Source organism: Giraffa tippelskirchi, chromosome 13 (assembly GCF_054371585.1).
Source record: "Giraffa tippelskirchi isolate mGirTip1 chromosome 13, T2T-mGirTip1v1.2.pri, whole genome shotgun sequence".
Classification (NCBI taxonomy): Eukaryota; Metazoa; Chordata; class Mammalia; order Artiodactyla; family Giraffidae; genus Giraffa; species Giraffa tippelskirchi.
The window spans coordinates 85169805-85189559 of NC_137287.1; the positions used below are offsets into that span (position 1 = coordinate 85169805).

General features: G+C 49.8%; 1 protein-coding gene across 1 annotated transcript; it reads right to left on the bottom strand.

Moving 5' to 3' along the window:
• Positions 1-10205: 10205 nt before the first annotated feature.
• CD93 (CD93 molecule) lies at positions 10206-13293 on the bottom strand. Its single transcript, XM_081552337.1, has 2 exons — positions 11211-13293; positions 10206-10970 (listed from the first exon to the last, which is right to left on the bottom strand). The coding sequence occupies exons 1-2, from the start codon at positions 13136-13138 to the stop codon at positions 10946-10948; spliced, it is 1953 nt and encodes a 650-aa protein (XP_081408463.1). The 5' UTR covers positions 13139-13293; the 3' UTR covers positions 10206-10945.
• Between the last annotated feature and the right edge of the window lie 6462 nt (positions 13294-19755).

Consider the following 19755-nt stretch of genomic DNA (forward strand, 5'->3'; position numbering starts at 1 on the left):
TAAATAAATATATATATATACACACACACACCCATGTGCAGGGCTTCCTTGGTGGCTCAGATAGTCAGGAGTCCACCTGCAATGCAAGAGACCCAGATTTGATCCCTGGGTGGGGAAGATCCCCTGGAGAAGGAAATGGCAACCCACTCTAGCATTCTTGCCTGGGAAATTCCATGGACAGAGGAGCCTGACAGACTACAGTCCATGGGGTTGCAAAAGGGTTGGACAGGACTGAGCAACTGAACAATATACAAGGTACAGTACAAAAGTGAACCCGAATGTAAACTATGGACTTTAGTTAATAATAATGTGTCAATATGGCTCACACATTGTACCCCATGTGCCACACCAAAGCCCAGTCTTAGTAATAAGAAATTGTAAAATGTTGAGAGGTTATAAGGGAACTCTCTGTACTTTCAACTCAATTCTTTTGCAAACCTAAAATTGCTCAAAAAATCTAATAATGAAAAAATAATACTTGATTAACCCAAAATAAAACAAGAAAAAGGCATCAGAAGAAAATAAAAGTGGGAAAGGTAGAAACCAAGTAACCCAAGAGGCTTGAACCTGATAGACTCTGATTTCATCAGTTTGAATTCCTAGAACAGGTGAAAGGACTGAATACGGATGGGAAGCGAAGCAGTGTTGATCTACAGGGTGGGAACAGACTGGGAGGAAGATAGGAGACCCATTGGGTAGCGGAAGGTCTTCCTGACTGAAGCACTAGTTATGGAGTTTGTACTCTTATCACAACTCAGCAAATTGTCAAGTTGGGATTGGTGCCTTTCTCTGCCTATAAATGAGAAAAGAAAGAACTGTCTTTGTCGGGGCATGTGGTAAGCATGAGGATGAAAGTCACAGGCTGGTGATGAAGGACCAAAAAGACAGAAGGCAGCCTGAGATTTCCCATCTCTGGAGCCTTCATCATATGAGAAAATAAACATTATGTTAATCAGGCTTTATTATGGGCAGACGAATTCACCACTGAATACTACAAGTTCACTTAACGTAAAAGCAGAAGGAGAATAAAGTACCCAGCATAGGTATTGAAAAATACTTATTCATTTGCATTCATGTGAGAATCATTTCTAGTTCCTGTCTATTCAACACAAATGGATGTAAACACTGAGATAAGCCCCTGAAGATGAATTTGGTAGGCTACACAGCTCAGCTAAAAATCTCATATGAACCTCATTTCCCCAAAAAAACTTTATTCATTCATTCATCCTGGTTTGTTTTCTTGTTTGTTAAGCTAATGCGTGAGTTGATTCCAGACCATGTGACTCCAACTTTTGAAATAACAAGGCCCAAATGAATCATCTTTTCCTATGCTCAAAAAAGAAAAAAAAATGCCTCATGTTGAAGATCACTTGGCGTGTAACTGAAGTTAACAGAGAGCATTTCATTTCAGCCACAAATCAGTAAGCACCAAATCCTGTCTCCAAGCATCAAAGCCATTCTGGGCATCTGGTCCCCTCTGAAAAAGCCTCTTAAAGAAAGGCCATGACATTACCGCTGACACCAGCGCATGCAGTACCCAGGAGCTTTTCCAAGGTTGTTTTTACTTATGAATTTAAATAACACGATGGTTTCTATAGTAAAAGATGCTTCCCTAAAAGGACAGGACCTGAAGACAAAGGATAGGGTTTGACTGTGGCATTGCTCAGAGGGAAATGCAGTTAGATAACTCGAAGGCCAGGGGATAAAAGAAGAAACGGGACACTATAAACTTGAAAAGAGAACACTTAGCAAGATGTTGGGTGGCGGTAGTCGGGGTGGACCACTTCTTCATGAGGTATGTGCCTCTTGTGATGGAGGCCAGGAAAATGGATGGGATCATGATTCCTGAGCTGCCCTGGAGGGAGGTAGAGAGAAGACTGGGAACAGAAGTTGTGTCCAGGTCCAGGCTCGTGAATAAACCTCCTGTGAATACCTGTGGCCAAGACTGTGAGCATCATGGTTTCATTGCCCTTGAGTAGATATCTAAGACCAGAATTGCCAGGTCATGTGTGTGTACGTTTAACTTTTTAAGAAACTAGCCTGCTGTCTTTGATAAAGCGGCACCTCTGGCATTCCCGTCACTGTGCACAAGGGGTGCAGTGGAGCAGTGGTCTCTGCCAGCAGGATGCAGCCACACCTCCGCCTCCGGGACACACAGAGGCGCCATTGTGACCAAGACAGAGGAAGGCCCCTGTGGGGTCAGTGAGGCTGCAGGCACAGCCCACCCTCAGATCACCGTGGGCCTCAGGTGCACAAGCTCTTATGTGTGTGTGTGTGTGTGTATGGTGTACATGCATGTGTGTGTGCCTGGGGGTTACACAGGCGCAAGAATACAGAGGTGCTCACTTGGACATAAGTTATTATTAGAAGCACCCATCATTGCTCAGTGTTCCACCTTCCTGTCTCACATAGGATGAAAGCCAGCCTGTCTCCTCGGGGGTCTGCTGGTTGACACCCTGAAAGTTAGCCAGAGATGGTGAGACCCAGCAATCCAGGTCTGGCTGTGGGGTTTCACAGCCCTACTTCACCACTTGTCAGCTGGGCAAATTTCCCAGTTTATCTGTCTCCACTTCCTTACCTATCAAGTGGGGAGAGTAATTCTGCCTGTTTCCCAATAAATCAGTTGCACTTTTTATCTAATAGTAGTAAAAGTTTGGTAAATTTTCCTGCCAGATTGCTTTAATAATGTGTCCCAAGAACTGAGATATTCAGGTGGCCTTCTGTTGGCCACATTTGAGACCCAGTTGTGTGTAAAACTGTGTGTGAGGCTCACCTTTCCCTTGAGTGCCTCCTAGCCTCACGAGAAGACAGACGCAGAGCCACTGAGCTGTCACACCAAGAACAAAGGGATGGGGGCCATTAAAGAAATCTGGAAAGAGAGCTCTCTCCTCAAGGTCCCAGCTGCCTCCTGAGGAAATCAGCTGTGACTTTTGGAGAAAGGAAGGGCTGTTTCTGCTCGCTGTGGGGGATGATGAGAACTGGTGGGGATTCACCCAGACCGTTCACCAGAGGCTGTGTCTATGCTCGGGTCAACTTCCATCCTCCCGTGTCTGCATCTCTGTACCTGAAGGCTTCCTCCATCCCAGAGTGGAGCCCCTCTGGAGGTACTAGGAATTACCCATCCCCCTGCAGCAGCCCCATCCACGATAGCTAGAAGTCGGTGTATCAATACCCAGGCTCCCTCGGCCCTCGGGTGGAATGACATTTCCTAATGTTTCCACGGTTGCATCACCTCCCCATGACCCTACTGCTAATGTCCATCCTTCCCATTAAACTACTTCACTGGAATCCTTGTCTCCAGGTCTGCTTCTGCAGCAAAAGGAGCCTGGAGACCAGATGGACAAGACAGCATTGGTCCAAGATGGGGGAGTGGCCTGGGGTAAGGAGCCAGTTAAAGACAAAGGCCATGGACAATATCAGAGATTCAAATAGGATCCGCATTGTCTCCCCCTGCCTGCCATTCTGCTCCAAGACCCCAAGGCAGCCAAGCATCAGACACAAAGTTATTGAGTGCCACTGTGTGCCAGGCTCAGAGAGCATCAGGGACCAGGGACCAGATACAACAACAAAAATTGCCCTAGAGGTGCTTACATATATGTAAGTACAGGCAATAAGTCAACAAATCTTAACCACAGGAAGAAATGATACACCATGTTAGAAGGTGACCAGTGCTTTGGGTAGGACAGGGGTCCCTGGGAGGGCTGGAGCGAAAGTGCGGTTTCACAGCCACCTCGAGAGACAAGAAGGGAGAGGAGCAGGGCAAAGTCAGGAGACTCGGGAAGGAGGCCCCTCCAAAATCACTTCTAGAATAAGAGAGTCAAGAGAGTGGCCAGGAGGGCCTACTCCCAATAATGAGACAAGAGAACCACCCCCACACAGATAGGGCAGAGCTCCTCCGGGGGGCCCCCAGACAAGCCGCAGCAGTCTCCCCAAAAACCCTGCTAGAAATGCAGTCTCAGGCTCCAACCCAGACTTGCCCACTCTGGGCAGAGGTCCTGTGGGAGCTCCAGGCTCCTGAGATGGAGAGAGTGTGCCCAGGGCAGGTCAGGACGGGAACACAGAGTGAGACAAACATAAAGAAGGCTGAAAACAACGATATTTTTAATAGAAATCGTTTGTATTCATAAAATGCCACAAATTAGCAAAGTGTATCAGTTTGGAGATTTAGACAGAATGTAATTGGAGGTGAAGATGTCCAGAAGGTTGTATTTCATATTGGTAAAGAAAGGAATAATGCCAAATGCACATCAATCACCCAATCGTGCAGCTTCGTTGGTGGCTCAGCTGGTAAAGAATCTGCCTGCAATGCAGGAAACCTGGGTTCAATCCCCACCCAGGTCGGGAAGACCCCCTGGAGGAGGGCATGGCAACCCACTCCAGTATTCTTGCCTGGGAAATTCCATGGACAGAGGAGCCTGGCAGTCTATAGTCCGTGGGGCCATAAGAGTCAGACACGACTGAGTGACTAAGCCACCCAGGAGAAGACAGAACTGATAGAAATACAAGGAGTGACAAAGCTGATCCCCGATCCTCATGGGAGATGATGAGAAAGAGGATGGACAAGCTGGTGTGGTAGGCATACAGGGCTGCATGCCCCCCCAGCCCCAGTGCACCCACAAAAACCTTAACCGTGACCATGAGGGTGGGTACTGGGACACACATGGCACCATGCTCTAGTTCAGAAATGACGGGTTTGACAAGGAAGTGAAACATTTAGGTTTGGGACTTAATCTTTTTGAGAAAGGAAGACTCTGGAGAAACAAGGTAAAAGGTACAATTATTTCCTTTCACCTCATAAGTCTTATTATTTTCACTGGATATTTGAACACAGAAGGAGCTCAAGAGAGCAGATGTCATGGACCCAGCTTAAGCCTTTATGATACCAGTGATGAGGGCAAGCGTGAAACGCAGAGGGGACAAGGTAACAGTGCTTTGCAGGGAAAGGTGACAAGAGCCTGATGAGGAGGGTCTTGGTCCTCCACGGGGGTCAGCAGGAAAGAGTCTGGCTGTTTCGCCATGTGACCCAGGAGGTAAGAGATGGCGTGGAGAGAAAACAGCCCTGCGCGGTCTCCAACTGCAAGCTGAGATGTGCTATTGGGGCCCAGTGACCTTCACTTTGACCTTTATCCAGGCATCCCCTACCCCTTTCCCTCCCTCTCTCTCCATCCTTTCTTCCCTCTCTGTTTATGCTCCATCCCTCCCATCCTTCCCTCCATGCAGCTGAAGTCTAAGGATTTTAACCACAAGGGAGGACCGGCATCAATGGTGACAAAACTCAAATAAAAAGCCCAGCAAATAGAACCCGAGGCAGCAGCTCTTGGGGAGCTCTGGCTGCCAGCTCCTGGAGGCTCAGGCAGAGCGTGCTCCCTGCTGTGAAGAGAAGAGCCTCAGGTCAAGTTCATGGGAGAGACTGTTGACCTCGGGCTTATCCTCCAACTTGACCTTTCACTCCTCCCCTCTTTCTTCCCTTTTCACCACTCCTGGTCTTTATTTCCTCTGAAAACAATGATCCAGGGTGTAAAAGAGATGAGACACTTTTCTCTTTTTAAGCAGCTGTAAAGTCACAATATACTTCAAGGAGAGACTGAGCTGAGGCTTTTTGGTTTGGGGTTTATTGTCTCTTCCTCCTCATACTGAATAGATTGAGGAGTCATCTGAGAACAGGATGGACTCTTTCAGTCCATGTTAAAGCCATGGAAGGTACATGATGTGTATGCGGCTCTTTCATGTTAATCTATGGGTTTTCTGTCACAGATGTACTTGTTTTGCACAATAGGTTTAATTCTGTATACATTTTTGTGTGTGTGAATGAATCATATTTGAAAGATTTGCTAGCATTTACATCACTCTAAGTCACTAAGAGGAATTGCTGCTAAAATGTGGCATTTTTGTTCATGGGCTTTTCCTATAAATCAGGAAACCCTGGCCTCAAGGTTTTTCAATATGAAACGGGATGTTAGGATTTTATGTATTTGTGTGTCTCTCTCTTTGTGTGAAAGCTGCTTTTGTGTGTGTGTGTGTGTGTGTGTGTGTATGTGTGTGTGTGTGTGTTGGGGAGGAGGCAGCCATGGTTCTTCATATTAAGATATTATTTCCAAATGGGTTTTGTTAGTGACTAGACAGCTCAAGAATCAGTTTTATTGAGCCCTGGTAATGACTGTTTGTCACAAGTGTCCAGGCCATTAGCATCACCGGAGAGCCCTTGATTCTCCATAAGCCCTGTTTTTACAAAGTCCACAATCTGGAAAGCAAGTCGACTGGGAATCAACCACCATCTGCTGCTCCAGCCTCCAGTCACGGTGAGGTTTATGTGGCAGAACAATGAGAGAGCGGTCGGCCTGTCCAATTAGTTAAATATACTGGAAAATGTTTGGTGCCCAAGTGGTCATAAATGCTCCTGTGATCATTACAGAATGGTGTTTGCAAATCACACCCATTAGACACGTTTAATCCTGCACCAGTTGTCACCCACACAACTAAAACAACGCAGGGAATAGGACAGTGGAGATGGAGGCGTGCAGCGGAGCTCAGGGTTAGAGAGCAGAGTCTAGAAGCACGGATCTGGGCCTGGGGGCCTCCCTACCATGTCCTCCCCCCACCTCGGTGCCCTGAGGCCAGTGTCACCTCCAGTGAGTAAAGAGGCAAGTCGTCAAGGTATCTTTGACAACGGACACAGGTACCTTTGAATGTAGTTCCTGCTGTGTATTTTGAGCTGTTGTGAAGCATATTAAAATATTATAACAGATTGATAGCAATGTATTCCGGAGTTTATTAGGATAAGTGGGTTGTTACCACAAAGGATGACAACCCACTCCGAGGCTGCCCGGAGGTGCCACTCAGCTTTTCAGAGGCCTGAGGGCAGCTCAGTGTCCAGCCCTCCCTCCCCCAGCCTGGGATGAAATGACCCTGTCTGGAAAGCCTGTGATTCCAGCATCAGTGGAACAAACTTCAAATGCACACATTCAAAGAGACTTACATGTTCTCTTCTAGCACTCAGGGAGAGACTGTTGATGTTTACAATCGCATCAATATCGTCATGCAAGACCTCACCTATGATCTAATTCTAGCTTAAGCCAAATTTGAAAAAAGAGCTTCAGGCCAGGGGAACGGTGGGCAAATTCTGCTGAAAGGAAGCACTTGCCCCCTTGCAGATAAGAGGAACAATGAGAGAAAGGGATTCCAGAGTTTCTTCCTAAAACGAGTGGGTGTTATCTCCATGAACAGACCAAACACACTTCATTTTGTTAAAAAAAAAAAGCATTTCAGTGAGTTTTACTCCCAGAATCTGGAACAAACTAAGGTACTTGATTATTGAACACGTGGGGAGTTTGATCATCCTCTTTTTTTTGGTTGACAGGTTCCACAAACCACACAGATTTAAGCCTTGGGTTTTGCAGCCAGGGAAGGACAGATGTTTTCAGGGATTTTCTGTCTCTGATTTCCATGCTAACCCTATTGTTTTCAGTGGTGGAAATATTAGGGGGACATTACACCATTTTGCAGCTGCTGGAAAGCAGTGCTTTCCTGTTTTCCTGATTTAGACAATGGAGAAGCTAAGAAGAAAAAATAATAGGAAAAAGCTTTCCTCTATTTGTTTTTTTAAAAACTGCATTATTTTGAATTTTGCACCTTTTTCAGAGTCAAATCTCATCTCTGTTCTCTTAGTTTTTATAGAAATCTATATGGGAGAGACAGTAGGAATAAAAGTAGCTAACAATCAAATCCACATCTTTCAGAGGTTGTTCAGGGGTAAAATCCAGGCCCTGCACAATGTGCTCAAACAAAGCTCACAACCAGAATATAAAAGACGCAGCTACACCCATGTGCGTGGAAGAGAGAGTTTCACTCCCAACTCTGCTCCTCTTGAAGGCTGCCTGGAAGCACACTCACGTGTTTAGTTTTTTATTTCACTTTTCACCTGATCATGGGGAAAGATGTGAGGACTAACCTTTTGGAGACGATGCTAGTCTATTGGCGATCGGCACTCAGGCCTGAGATGGCCTTGCCGGGCCTGGTGGTCACCACAGGCTGAGTCCCTCCCGGCTTCAGGCCAGAGTTGGTGGGTTCACCCTCAGTGCCTCTGGGGACAGGGGACAGACACCAAAGTGACACCAGCAAGGTTACTTCTGCCTCGAGGCCACCCAGCAGAGCAGTTCTGGGTTCATCATACAAAGGACACTCCCCAGGTCCTCCACGCTCAAGGCGAATTTGGAGAATGGCCCACCCTTGGCTGTCTACACTCTGCTTCCCCAAGGGACTGTCTTCCTGCTTCAGCCCCTCCAAATGGCCAGCAAGAGAAAAGAGCAGTGATTTCAGAGACTGTCCCTGAAATTCAGGAGCAAGGCTGTTTCAGGAGACATCCTCCCTTTAAGTTATCTGCGTCACTCACGTGGTGAGTTTGTCCCAAACATAGAATTATTGAGCCATGGACAGAAACCCAAGTTGTCTTTGAATGTGTTGCTAAGCGGAGCCTCTCCTTGACCCCAGCACCCGGCTTGCTCTGCGACTCGGCAGGTCAGGGGGTCAGGGACAGAACAGTGCCTGGTCGGCCCCGTCCAGCCTGCTGCTGGAGGAGTCCTCGTGTGGCAGAACCCACCTCTCCCCATGCTCCATCTGTGCATTTACCTGGCTGTCATGATCAAGCCACCTGGCTTCTGGATAAATAGATACTTTGTCCATTGGCCTCGAGTTCCCAAAACAAGGATTCAAACCCCTGGATCAAAGCAGGTTCAATGGGAGAAGGAAGCATCCATCTGACGCTTTTCAGCAGAGTCACGGCCCGAGGTCATCCAGCTGGGTGGCGGCTGCGGCGGCTGCGAGGGCGGGTCATCAGCAGAGGTGCCGACTCTGACAGAGCAGGTTTGGAGAGGCTGTTACTTATCCACCCATTTCTCCCCATGGGGATGCTCAGTGGTGGAGGGAAGGGGTGGACGGAGGGAAGGGGGGGACATCGGGCAGGGCTGCGTATTCCCTACGTGGTCCCAGAAGAATTCAAACACAGAAACCAGACGGGGCCGGGCCGTGGAAGAAATCAAATGGCCTCAGCCAATTCAAGGCCGGGGGACCGGGGGGTCGGGGGCAGCCTGGGTTGGGAATGTCCCCCTCGCCCCGGTGACCAGGTGAGGTCTGCAAAGGCCTAGAGCGAAGCATTTCTGTAAGTGCAGATACCAGCCAGCAGCACACACAGCCACAAATGGCCCACAGTCAGCCCCACACAGCACAGTGCCCAGGGACCCCGGGCTGAGGGCACAGCGATCCACCCCTAGAGCATTAAAGCCCAGTGTTCCAAGTGAAAACTGCAGAATATTAGGTGATTTTCAGAAGCAGACACTCCGAACCCTGTGCTGGGCCCCCTCGGACCTCCATCCTTCCTTCCTTCCTCCCTTCCCCCAAACCCTTCCAGTTTTCCTTTTTTATTTTATTTTTTTAATGTGAGCTATGGCACCTTCATTTTGAAATTGGCAGAAGGCATGTACTTGGCTCTGAAGGCCAAGCACGTGGGGTGCTGACCTCTGGGGCAGAGTTTGGATCCCGGAAATGGCTCCCTTGGTCTGTCCTGCAGGAGAAGTTGGGGTATCAGGGAGGGATGCAGCAAGGGGTTCACCCCCAGTCCCATCTTCTCCAGGTGCCCAGCCCTCCTGTGCTGCTCAGGCAGCTTCTAAGGGCTCCGACCTGCAGTGAATTCTGGGCTGCTTTCCAGGGACCCAGGCTGAACTGATGGGGACCGAGCACCACCGACCACAACAGTCTTAGTTGTGGGAAATCTGGCTAGTGGGCACTTACAGACAAGGCTATAAATTAAAACAGCTCTGAGCAGTGTCTACTGTTGCACAAGATCTTAGTTATACTCTCATTCTCTCTCCATCCCCTCTTGTCTTCTTTTTTAAGGAAAAGGGCCAGAGGACACCTGTGCTGTACACAGCACTGGGCCAGCACCCAGGGGACAAGTCCTGACTTGGTTGTGCTGTGTCCACAAGACGGGCTCAGCTCTCAGGAGGCCTCTGCCACCGTGAACTGTGCTAAATGCTGTGACGGCACCTTTTAAACTCAGCCCCTCACGTCGTCCAGAAACCATCAGGGCATCCAAACCCAGGCAGAGTGCAGAGATGGCAGGATGGCATCGGGGGCGTGGGGCCACCTGGCCCCGGAGACCAGTGGTCTTTAACCTTTGACCTCACGAGTGTCTGTCTCACTAGTCAAACACATGGTGGAACATGGGAATATTTATTGAGACAAATTGACTCACGTAGTTTTGAAACAAACCCTGCCTTCTAACCCTAGTTTCCAGAGTCACTTTTTACTCACTTGGTACAATTTTCCCCACATTGTTCAGATTTCATTTGCAAATAAACTGAAGACAATTAGAACCTGAAGAACCAGAGAGATGTGATTTCTAAACGCCCTGCCTCTGCCACCTAGGTGCGTGGAAACACAAGAATGGAAAAAAAATGTCTCCAGCCTGAACACATTCCCTCCATCAGAAACAGAGCTTATTACATAATCAGACATTTGATTGACTCAGGCTTCATCACACCAGAAGGCGCAAACCATTTCAGTCCAAATTTGCCCTGGTTCGCGTCCTCTTACTAGAGGTGTATGTGGGCAGAGAAGCAGTTTAAAGGGAGTCTGTTAGCACCTGACATGTCAAGTCCAATCCAGAATCAGGGGTGACATGAACTCAGTCACATTTGAATTTCAACAGGAGAGGGAAGGAGAATTGTTACACGCATGAAATTCCTGAAATGACACCTGACCCTCCTCCGCTTCCATACCACACACATGTGATACCTGCACGGTTCAAGCTGCCAGGCATTTAAAGAGAAGATTGACAACTACTTGCTAAGATTCCAGTCCCAGTCTTCCAGGAGGATGGGGGTCCTGCTTTCAACGGGCTCCTGGCTCTGAGGACGGTGGTCGCTGCCAGTGTCCAGGGGCCTCCTCAGCGTCAGCAGTCTGTCCCCGGCGTCGGACTATGGGAACAAAGGGCAACACATTGGAAGCTGCAGCCCTGGGGCTGTGCCATTTGGACCCTGGGCGTGGGGACACGGGGCAGGGTGGCACCCCCAGAGGGCACATGTGGGCCTTGAGGTGATCCCAGGGGGGCCCGTGCTTGTCCCTCGCCTCTGCCTGCTGCATGCCATGGTTACTGCTGCCCCCACCCCACCTCTGCGCCTGCCACACTCCCCTTTGGGTGACCCGGCCTCCTTCACCTGTAGGGGTTCTCCGTGGCTCTGCTTTCAGCCCGCTCGGGGACCCAGGCATAGCTGTCTGCCGCATTCTGCGGCTGCTGCTTCTTCTCCTCCCTCTTGGCCCTGCGCTTGCGACAGACCAGCAGCCCTAGGGCCAGAGCTAGCAGGAGCAGGATGGCCACCACAGTGCCGAGAATGTAAAACAGGAGCAGCTGCTGCCCGTCTGTGCCCTGGTCACTCTGCTTGGCTGTGAAATCCTCGCCTGCAGACTCCCTGTGGCCAGTGGTGGCTGTGGGGTGACGGGTGCTGGGCTCCATCCAGACCCCAAGCGTCGCACTGGGGGCCAGCATCACCGGTGGGGGCAGGGAGATGGGGACCCTGGCTGGAAGGGAGGGTCTCCTGTTGGAGGGCGCCACCGTGGAGGTACCCTCAGGGTTATCTCCACCGGGACTGGACATGGTGGCAGAAGACTGGAGCCCCTCTTCTCCATCTCCCGTGTCTTCCCCAAGGGGAGAGCCGGTCGGTGGTCCCAAGGACGTGGGCCCCCCAGTGCAGGAGACGCCGTTAGGGTCCAGCTCCCAGCCTGGCAGGCAGCCACAGCGGAAGGACCCCTCCGTGTTGAAGCACAGGCTGTCACAGAGGCCACCCTGCTGGACTTCACACTCGTCCACATCCAAGCACTGGGTGCCATCCTCCCCAGCCAGCTCGTAGCCCTCCTCACAGGAGCAATAGAAGGAGCCCTCGGTGTTGGTGCAGCTCTGGGCGCAGGGCGAGTGGCCAGGGGCACACTCGTCCACATCCACGCAGGCACCCTCTTCAGGGCCGCCGGGCTCAAAGCCCACCCAGCACTCGCAGCGGAAGCTCCCAGGGGTGTTGACACACTCCTGGGCGCAGGGGGCGTCCCGGCACTCGTCCACGTCCACGCAGTCCCGCTGAGTTGAGTCAAGCTGGTAGCCTGGAGGACAGTGGCACGCGAAGTCTGTTCCGAGGGACCCGGGGAAGCAAGTGGCCTCCCCTCCGCATGGGCTGGAGCTGCAAGGGTTCCGAGAGGCGCAACTGACCAGGTCGTCCAGCAGCCGGAACCCCGGCCGGCAGCCGCATCGGAAGGAGCCGTCCCCACCCTCAAAGCAGTCCTGCTGGCAGCCTCCATTGTTGAAGTCGCAGCTGAACTTGGGGCTGACGCAGAGGGGCCCTGAGCTGTCCCAGTCAAACATGCTGGGGGCCTTCTCCTTGCACAGGAAGTAGTGCTGCCTGCCCTCATCCCCGTCTTCACAGGCCACGCTGGCCATCGAGGCAAAGGGCACGGCCTGCAGGGAAGAGCTGGTGGCCTGGAAGGGGGTCGTGTAGTTCACCTGACCCGGGCCCCCCAGGGTCAGCGGCCGGCACATGCCTTTGAAGCTGAACTTGCACACAAAGCCCTGGATGTTGCTCCCAGGAAACCCGGGGTGCCCACACGGACCATCGATCCACTTGGAGAGGCTGCTGGCCAGGCCTGGCATGGACGGGTCCAGAATCAGGGACACGCAGCGCCTGTGGATACAGGTGCTCCTAACCTCCCTGTACCAGTTGTTGTACTGCGAGTCCTCCACATCGCCCACCCACCTGAAGCCCTTCAGGGGCAGGCTGCTGTCCGAGCAAGTGCCCTTCTCTCGCTGGAGCCCGATCCAGAACTTGCCTATGCGCTCTTGCAGGGGCGCCCCCAGCAGCAGGAGCTGGTCCAGGGCGCCCTGGATGTGCCTGGCCTCCTCCTCGCTCTTCACCGTGGCCAGGTTGCCCCCTTTCTTGCTGCAGTGGAGCTGGGCATCCTCCGCACTCAGCTTGTGCCTATGGGCCGTGTAGCAGGCAGCCCCCGCGCAGACCACGGCTTCCTGGACAGCAGTGCCCTCCACCCGGGGCTGGATTGACAGCAGCAGCGGCAGCAGCAGCAGCAGTCTGGCGGAACTGGCCATCGTGGCCTCTGTGTCCCTCTGGGTGGGAGGCTGACGCCCCGGCAGTGACAGCGGCAGCCTGGGCTGAGCTCCGAGGGGAGCCGAGGGCTCAGACGTGGACGCTTCGTCACAGAGAAGGACACAAAGGCTGAAGGCTTTCCGCAGCCCCCTGACCCAAGGCGCATCCTGCCGCTGCACTTCTTATTCCTCACCGGATACAGGGGCTTCCTGTGCTGAATAGCTTCTGACTCCTGCTGCCTTCATCACGGTTTTGTTGTTCATAAAAGGAGCCAGGCAACGTCGTCGCTGGGTGCGGGCTAAGGAAGTGCAGCGGCAATGGGGGGGAGGGGGGCGTTTGTTTGTGGCTTGCACATACCGGCACCTTTATTTGAGGGTCCCTCCTCCTTCCCATCCATGTGAGGGCATGCCGCAGAGTGAGTAGAGATTGGGGGGTGGGGGCCAGGAGCTTGAGAAATTCACTTCATAACCCATAATAAAATTCCACTTTGGTTTGCAAACAACCAGAAGAGGGAAAGAAAAAAAAATCCTCAGACTTGAGACACGATAGTTATAATTTTCAGCCTTTTTTAGAAGCAAACTGGACTCTCCTTTTGCTCGCTCATGTTCCCTTTGGCTTTGAGAGTCTTTTTTCTCTTATGTCGCCTCATCGTGAACTTTAAATAGATAGGCAATTTTAAAATAGGAACTGGGCCGTGGGAATGTCTGAGTTTCTAACACAATGCCAAGCTCCGTCCTCGAGAACGTTAAACCCAATTGGGTGAAATTTGGCAGTTTTCAGGGTTTCGTAGTGCAAATGTTGTGTTGCGATGTGGCAGCATCGCAGAAAGCATCAGAAAGGAAAGAATGAAGATGTCTTTGGCCTCACAGGCTGAGGCTTGCGTGCCTGTTTTTCCTCAGCTCGGGGTTACCGGAAGGGTGGGAGGTCTGAGCCCAGAATCCATCCAGGCCACAGTTGACCTCCTTCCGCACAGCGACTCACAGAGGCCCTTGAATCGAAGAGTTCTTTTTCTGTGATGACAGAGCGTTCTGCTCCCTGAGACTCTCACCGGTTGGGGTCCCTGAGAAGCAGACCCCAGACAAGGATCTGGGCCACACAGTTTATTTGAGAGGGGAGGAGTGAGACAAGGGCAAGGAAGGGGCCAGCACGGGGTGACGCTAAATTGAGCAGATGACTTGGGTCTCCAGAACTCTGTCCCCTGGGACCCTCAGGAGACCTGCAGACCACACATCCGTCTCCCCAGAGAAGGGAGGGGGCTGGACCCTCCCCCTTTTGCTCCCCCTACCCACTGGCACCCATGACTCTCGGCACTTTGGGTGGATGGTGAGGACCCAGCCCCCAAAGGGAGCGCTCGGTGGAGAGTGGGAAACCTCCAAGTGACTGAGATGGGACACCAGCTTTCCTCAGAGCTTCCAGTAGGGTGTCGTGGGGGTTGGGAACTCAGGGGCTTTCAGCCTCCACAAAGGATAAAGCACTCATCTCAGACTCCAGTCAGAGAGCCCTCAGGGGGTGCTCCTTACATTCTTTTTATTTTAATCAGATGTTTGCAAGAGTCCAGAGATGCTTTCTTAGAATCCATGGAGTTCTCCCTGTGCTCTTTAGTGTCTGTGGAGCTCCATCCATCCACCCACCCACCTATCTATCCATCCACTCATCCAACTATCCACCCATCCACCCATCCATCCATCTTTTTATCCATCTATCGATCCATAACCTAACCATCCATCCACCCAACCAATGTTGATTAAGGCCTTATTGTGTGCTGGGCTCGGCACTGACATTCTAGGAGAAAACTCCTGCCTTCATGACCTTTGACATCTCTTAGAATGGACAGATTTGAACATGTTGAGCAGTTTTAGCTGTGACACGTACCTCAGGGTGTCAGGAGAGGTCCTTGGGATGGACACTTGGGACAGGCTCCTCTGGGAGAGAATGGCAACGAAGCTAGAATTTAAAGGAGGAATAGATAAGAGGGGAAATGGCATTTATGTGGGGGAATAGTGTGTGCTAAAGCCCTGGGGTGGGAGGGCCATGACCTTATTAAGGGAGTAAAGGAAGGGCGATCCTATGAGAGCCTGAGGAGTGGGAGGGAGGACCTGGGGAAGGGAGGAGCCCTGAGAGCGCAAACAGTGACAGCTTGACTTTTATCTGAAATCCATGGGGAAGCACTGAAGGGCTAAGACCTTCATGTGGCAGCCCCCCTCCCTCTGTGCAGAGACTCGAACGGTGTGTGAGAACCACTCAGCAGGCAACCATGGTTTCAGGCTCAGATGGAGCTATGTCGTTCCCCTTTTCATAGAAATAGAGCAACTATAAACATCTTTAAAAAATGAAAAATGAACAAAACTAAAGAACAAGTTAAGAATGAAAGCAACACCCTTGTACCACAGTGTGAGCTACTGCACTGAGCCTCCTGGGTACACTATCCCACGTGTGCAAAACCACGTGAGGACACACCTCTCCAGGGGTGGTTTGTGAGCTTCCAGCTGTTTAAAGGGACAGAACACATCTACCCCTGGTTCAAATCCCACTCTGCTCCTCACTAGCTGTGTGGCTTTAGACGAGCTGTGGGACCTCTCTGTCCATGTATGAGAGTCCATAGCGGTTCCTCACGTCTCCAGGGGGCTCTGTGAGGGCTCCATGGACTCACATCTGTGCAGGGGATTTGGGGGGAGGAGTCACTGTCCCACCAGTACGCTGACAAGTGTTGATCACCTGAACTTGCCTCTGGCATTGGTGCCTTGGTTTGGCTATTTCCTGGCTTTGGGGTGGGACCTAAGCTCTGCATCTCCAGAGGGCTGGGCTTCCTGGTCTGTAAGAGAGGGGAGACGGGAGTCCTGATGCCATCACCCCAGTGAGGAGTCCATTAGGGCAACCAAGAGATGGAGGCACTGGCGGAAGGCCGACCCCACACCGCCCCTCGCCCCCAGTGAGCAAAACTGAGCAGGAGGAAACCTGTTTCACTGGCTGCGGACAGGGAGTTTTTTTTTTCAAAGACTCTCCTCCACCTCTACCCCCGCCCCCACCCCTTGGCTGGTAAGTATGCTTGTACAGCCTTATCAATTTTCCCACATTTCATAAATAGTGTCCTTGTGTAACTTATCATGCACAGTATTTACAGAAAACTTGACTGGGCATTGTTTTTAAGGCTAACTAGTACTCACATCCCAGATCTGACTTTGGCAAGCAAAGTGGTTCATCAACATTTGGAAAGAGATAAACCAAGGAAAGGGTACGGGGCTTTGGGCAGATTCTGTCTCCAGGACAGCTCAGCATGAGACACGAGCCTGTAAATCCTGCTCACACAACTGGCTTGGTGATTTCAGGATCCCTTTAGCATTTACAACACTCTCAGTGGTTCCAATAAGTGGGCATAGAGTTTTGCCCTATTTAGACAATACAGTTTTATGGAAATAAAGATGTCTATATATCTCACATTCAAGATTCAGTTCTCCATGAAAAAAAGCAAGCATACAACAGTCATTAGAAAACACCGAAGTCAGAGAAAAAGAAATTTGTGTATTAACACATATATATAGACTCTAGAAAATTGGTATAGATGAACATATTTGCAAAGCAGAAATAGACACAGACATAGAGAACAAATGTATGGGTACCAAGAGGGAAAGGGGGTGATGGGTTGAGTTGGGAGACTGGTATTGCCACATACACACTACAGATACTATGCATTAAACAGGTGATTAATGAGAACCTACTACATAGCACAGGGAACTCTACTCAATGCTCTGTGGTTACCTAAATGGGAAGGAAATCCAGAAAAGAGGGAAAGCTGTATGCAGGACAAGAAGCAACAGTTAGAACCAGACATGGAACAATGGACTGGTTTAAAACTGGGAAAAGAGTATGTCAAGTATTGTCACCCTGTTTATTTAATTTATTTGCAGAGTCCATCACAGGAAATGCTGGGCTGGATGACTCACAAGCTGGAATCAAGATTGCCAGGAGAAATACCAACAACCTCAGATATGCAGATGATACCACTCTAATGGCAGAAAGTGAAGAGGAAATAAACAGCATCTTGAAGGTGAAAGAGGAGAGTGAAAAAGTTGGCTTAAAACTCAACATTCAAAAAATGAAGATGGTGGCATCCAGTCCTATCACTTCATGGCAAATAGATAGGAAAAAGTGGAAACAGTGTCAGATTTCATTTTCTTGGACTCCAAAATCAATGCAGACAGTGACTACAGCCACAAAATTAAAAGACACTTGTTCCTTGAAAGAATATCTATGACAAACCTAGACAGTGTATTAAAAAGCAGAGATGTCACTTTGCCTACAGAGGTCCATCTGGTCAAAGCTATGGTTTTTCCAGTAGTCATGTATGGATGTAAGAGCTGGACTATAAAGAAAGCTGAGCGCTGAAGAATTGATGCTTTTGAACTGTGGTGTTGGAGAAGATTCTTGAGAGTCCCTTGGACTGGAAGGAGATCCAATCAGTCCATCCTAGAGGAAATCAGTCCTGAATATTCATCGGAAGGACTGATGCTGAGGCTGAAGCTCCAATACTTTGATCATCTGATGCGAAGAGCCACCTCATTGGAAAAGACCCTAATGCTGGGAAAGACTGAAGGCAGGAGGAAAAGGGAATGACAGAGGATGAGATGGTTGGATGGCATTTCTGACTCCATGGACATGAGTTTGAGCAAACTCAGGGACACAGGAGAGGGAAGCCTGGTGTGATGCCATTCATGGAGTCGCAGAGTCGGACACGATTTAGCAACCGAACAACAGCATGTAACACATATACACATAGTTATAGAAAAGGAACAGAGAAAAAATACCAAAAAGTTAATAAAAATTTTCTCCTAACAACCCAGTGAGGTGGGTACTGATATGACCATCATGCTCATTTTCCACCTGGGAAAGCTTAGAGTGGTTAGGAACTTGCCTAGCTTAGTAAGGAGTACAGTCAGAACTTGAAGCTAGTCCAACTGACTCCAGTCAAGGTACAGATGGCCCAGGGTGTGCAAAGAGCCCTCTCAGTTTCTGGTGAGTTCAGCTACTATGGCTACCCTGAGCCTAGATTCACGTGCCCGAGTTTGGGCCCATTTGTCTAATTTTATTTGACTGGTGTCTGTTTTATCATCACCTTCCATTTCCCATAAGAGTTCTGAATTACATCTTATTTCCACCTGAAACCATGAATCACAGCATCTACACCCTACCTGTCTCCAGCACAACCTGGGACATTCATTGCAGGAAACATCCCTGGTAATTTCCTCTGAGGGTCCTGGTTTCTCTTATCTCACTTCTCTAGTGCTTTTTGGAAGTTCACAGCTGGAAAGTGGTCTGGTCCCTAGATCTGGGGACAGTAACGGTGACCTCGGGCCTCTCCTGCAATGTTTGATGTCTTCCAAAGTAGGGGTCCCACTGCCAGTCAGTACAAAGGGGCCACAGCAAAGCCTCATCCCAACTTCCAGATGTTGACCTGTTTATCCAAAGAAGGAGCACCATGGGCTCCAAGTTAGGTCCAGCTCTTCAGTTCAGTTTAGTTCAGTTGCTCAGTTGTGTCGACTCTTTGTGACCCCATGGATTGTAGTATGCCAGGCTTCTCTGTCCATCACCAACTCCCAGAGCTTGCTCAAACTCAGGCCCATAAAGTTGGTGATGCCATCCAACCATCTCATCCTCTGTCATTCCTTCTCCTCCTGCCTTCAATCTTTCCAACCATCAGGGTCTTTTCAAATGAGTCAGCTCTCTGTGAATCAGGTGGCCAAAGTATTGGAGTTTCAGCTTCAGCATCAGTCCTTCCAATGAATATTCAGGACTGATTTCTTTGGGATGGCATGGTTGGATCTCCTTGCAGTCCAAGGGACTCTCAAGAGTCTTCTCCAACACCACAGTTCAAAAGCATCAATTCTTCTGCGCTCAGCTTTCTTTATAGTCCAGCTCTCACATCCATACGTGACTACTGGAAAAACCGTAGCTTTGACTAGATAGACCTTTGTTGGCAAAGTAACGTCTCTGCGTTTTAATATGCTGTCTAGGTTGGTCATAGCTTTTCTTCCAAGGAGCAAGTGCCTTTTAATTTCATGGCTTCAGTCACCATCTGGAGTGATTTTGGAACCCAAGAAAATAAAGTCTCTCACTCTTTCCATTGTTTCTCCATCTATTTGCCATGAAGTGATGGGACCGGATGCCATGATATTAGTTTTCTGAATGCTGAGGTTTAAGCCAACTTTTTCACTTTCTTCTTTCACTTTCATCAAGAGGCTCTTCATTACCTCTTCACTTTCTGCCGTAAGGGTGGTGTCATCTGCATATTGTGTCTGAGGTTATTGATATTTCTCCCACCAATCTTGATTCCAGCTTGTGCTTCATCCAGCCCGGCATTTCAGCAATGATATATTCTGCATAGAAGTTAAATAAGCAGGGTGACAATATACAGCCTTGACATACTCCTTTCCCAATTTGGAACCAGTCTGTTGTTTCATGTCAGGTTCTAACTGTTGCTTCTTGACCTGTGTGCAGATTTCTCAGGAGGCAAGTCAGGTGGTCTGGTATTCCCATCTCTAGAAGTCCAGCTCTTAGACGATTTTTATTAGTCCCATCATGTCAGTAAAAATGTGAATTCATTATCAATATTTAGGACGTGTAA

What these genes read in the sequence shown, in the direction of transcription:
- CD93 (XM_081552337.1), bottom strand. Translation starts at nt 13,138, where the DNA reads ATGGCCAGTTCCGCCAGACTGCTGCTGCTGCTGCCGCTGCTGCTGTCA. An exon ending in GCCACGGAGAACCCCTACAG is followed by an intron (nt 10,971 to 11,210) that starts GTGAAGGAGGCC and finishes TTGTTCCCATAG; the next exon opens with TCCGACGCCGGGGACAGACT.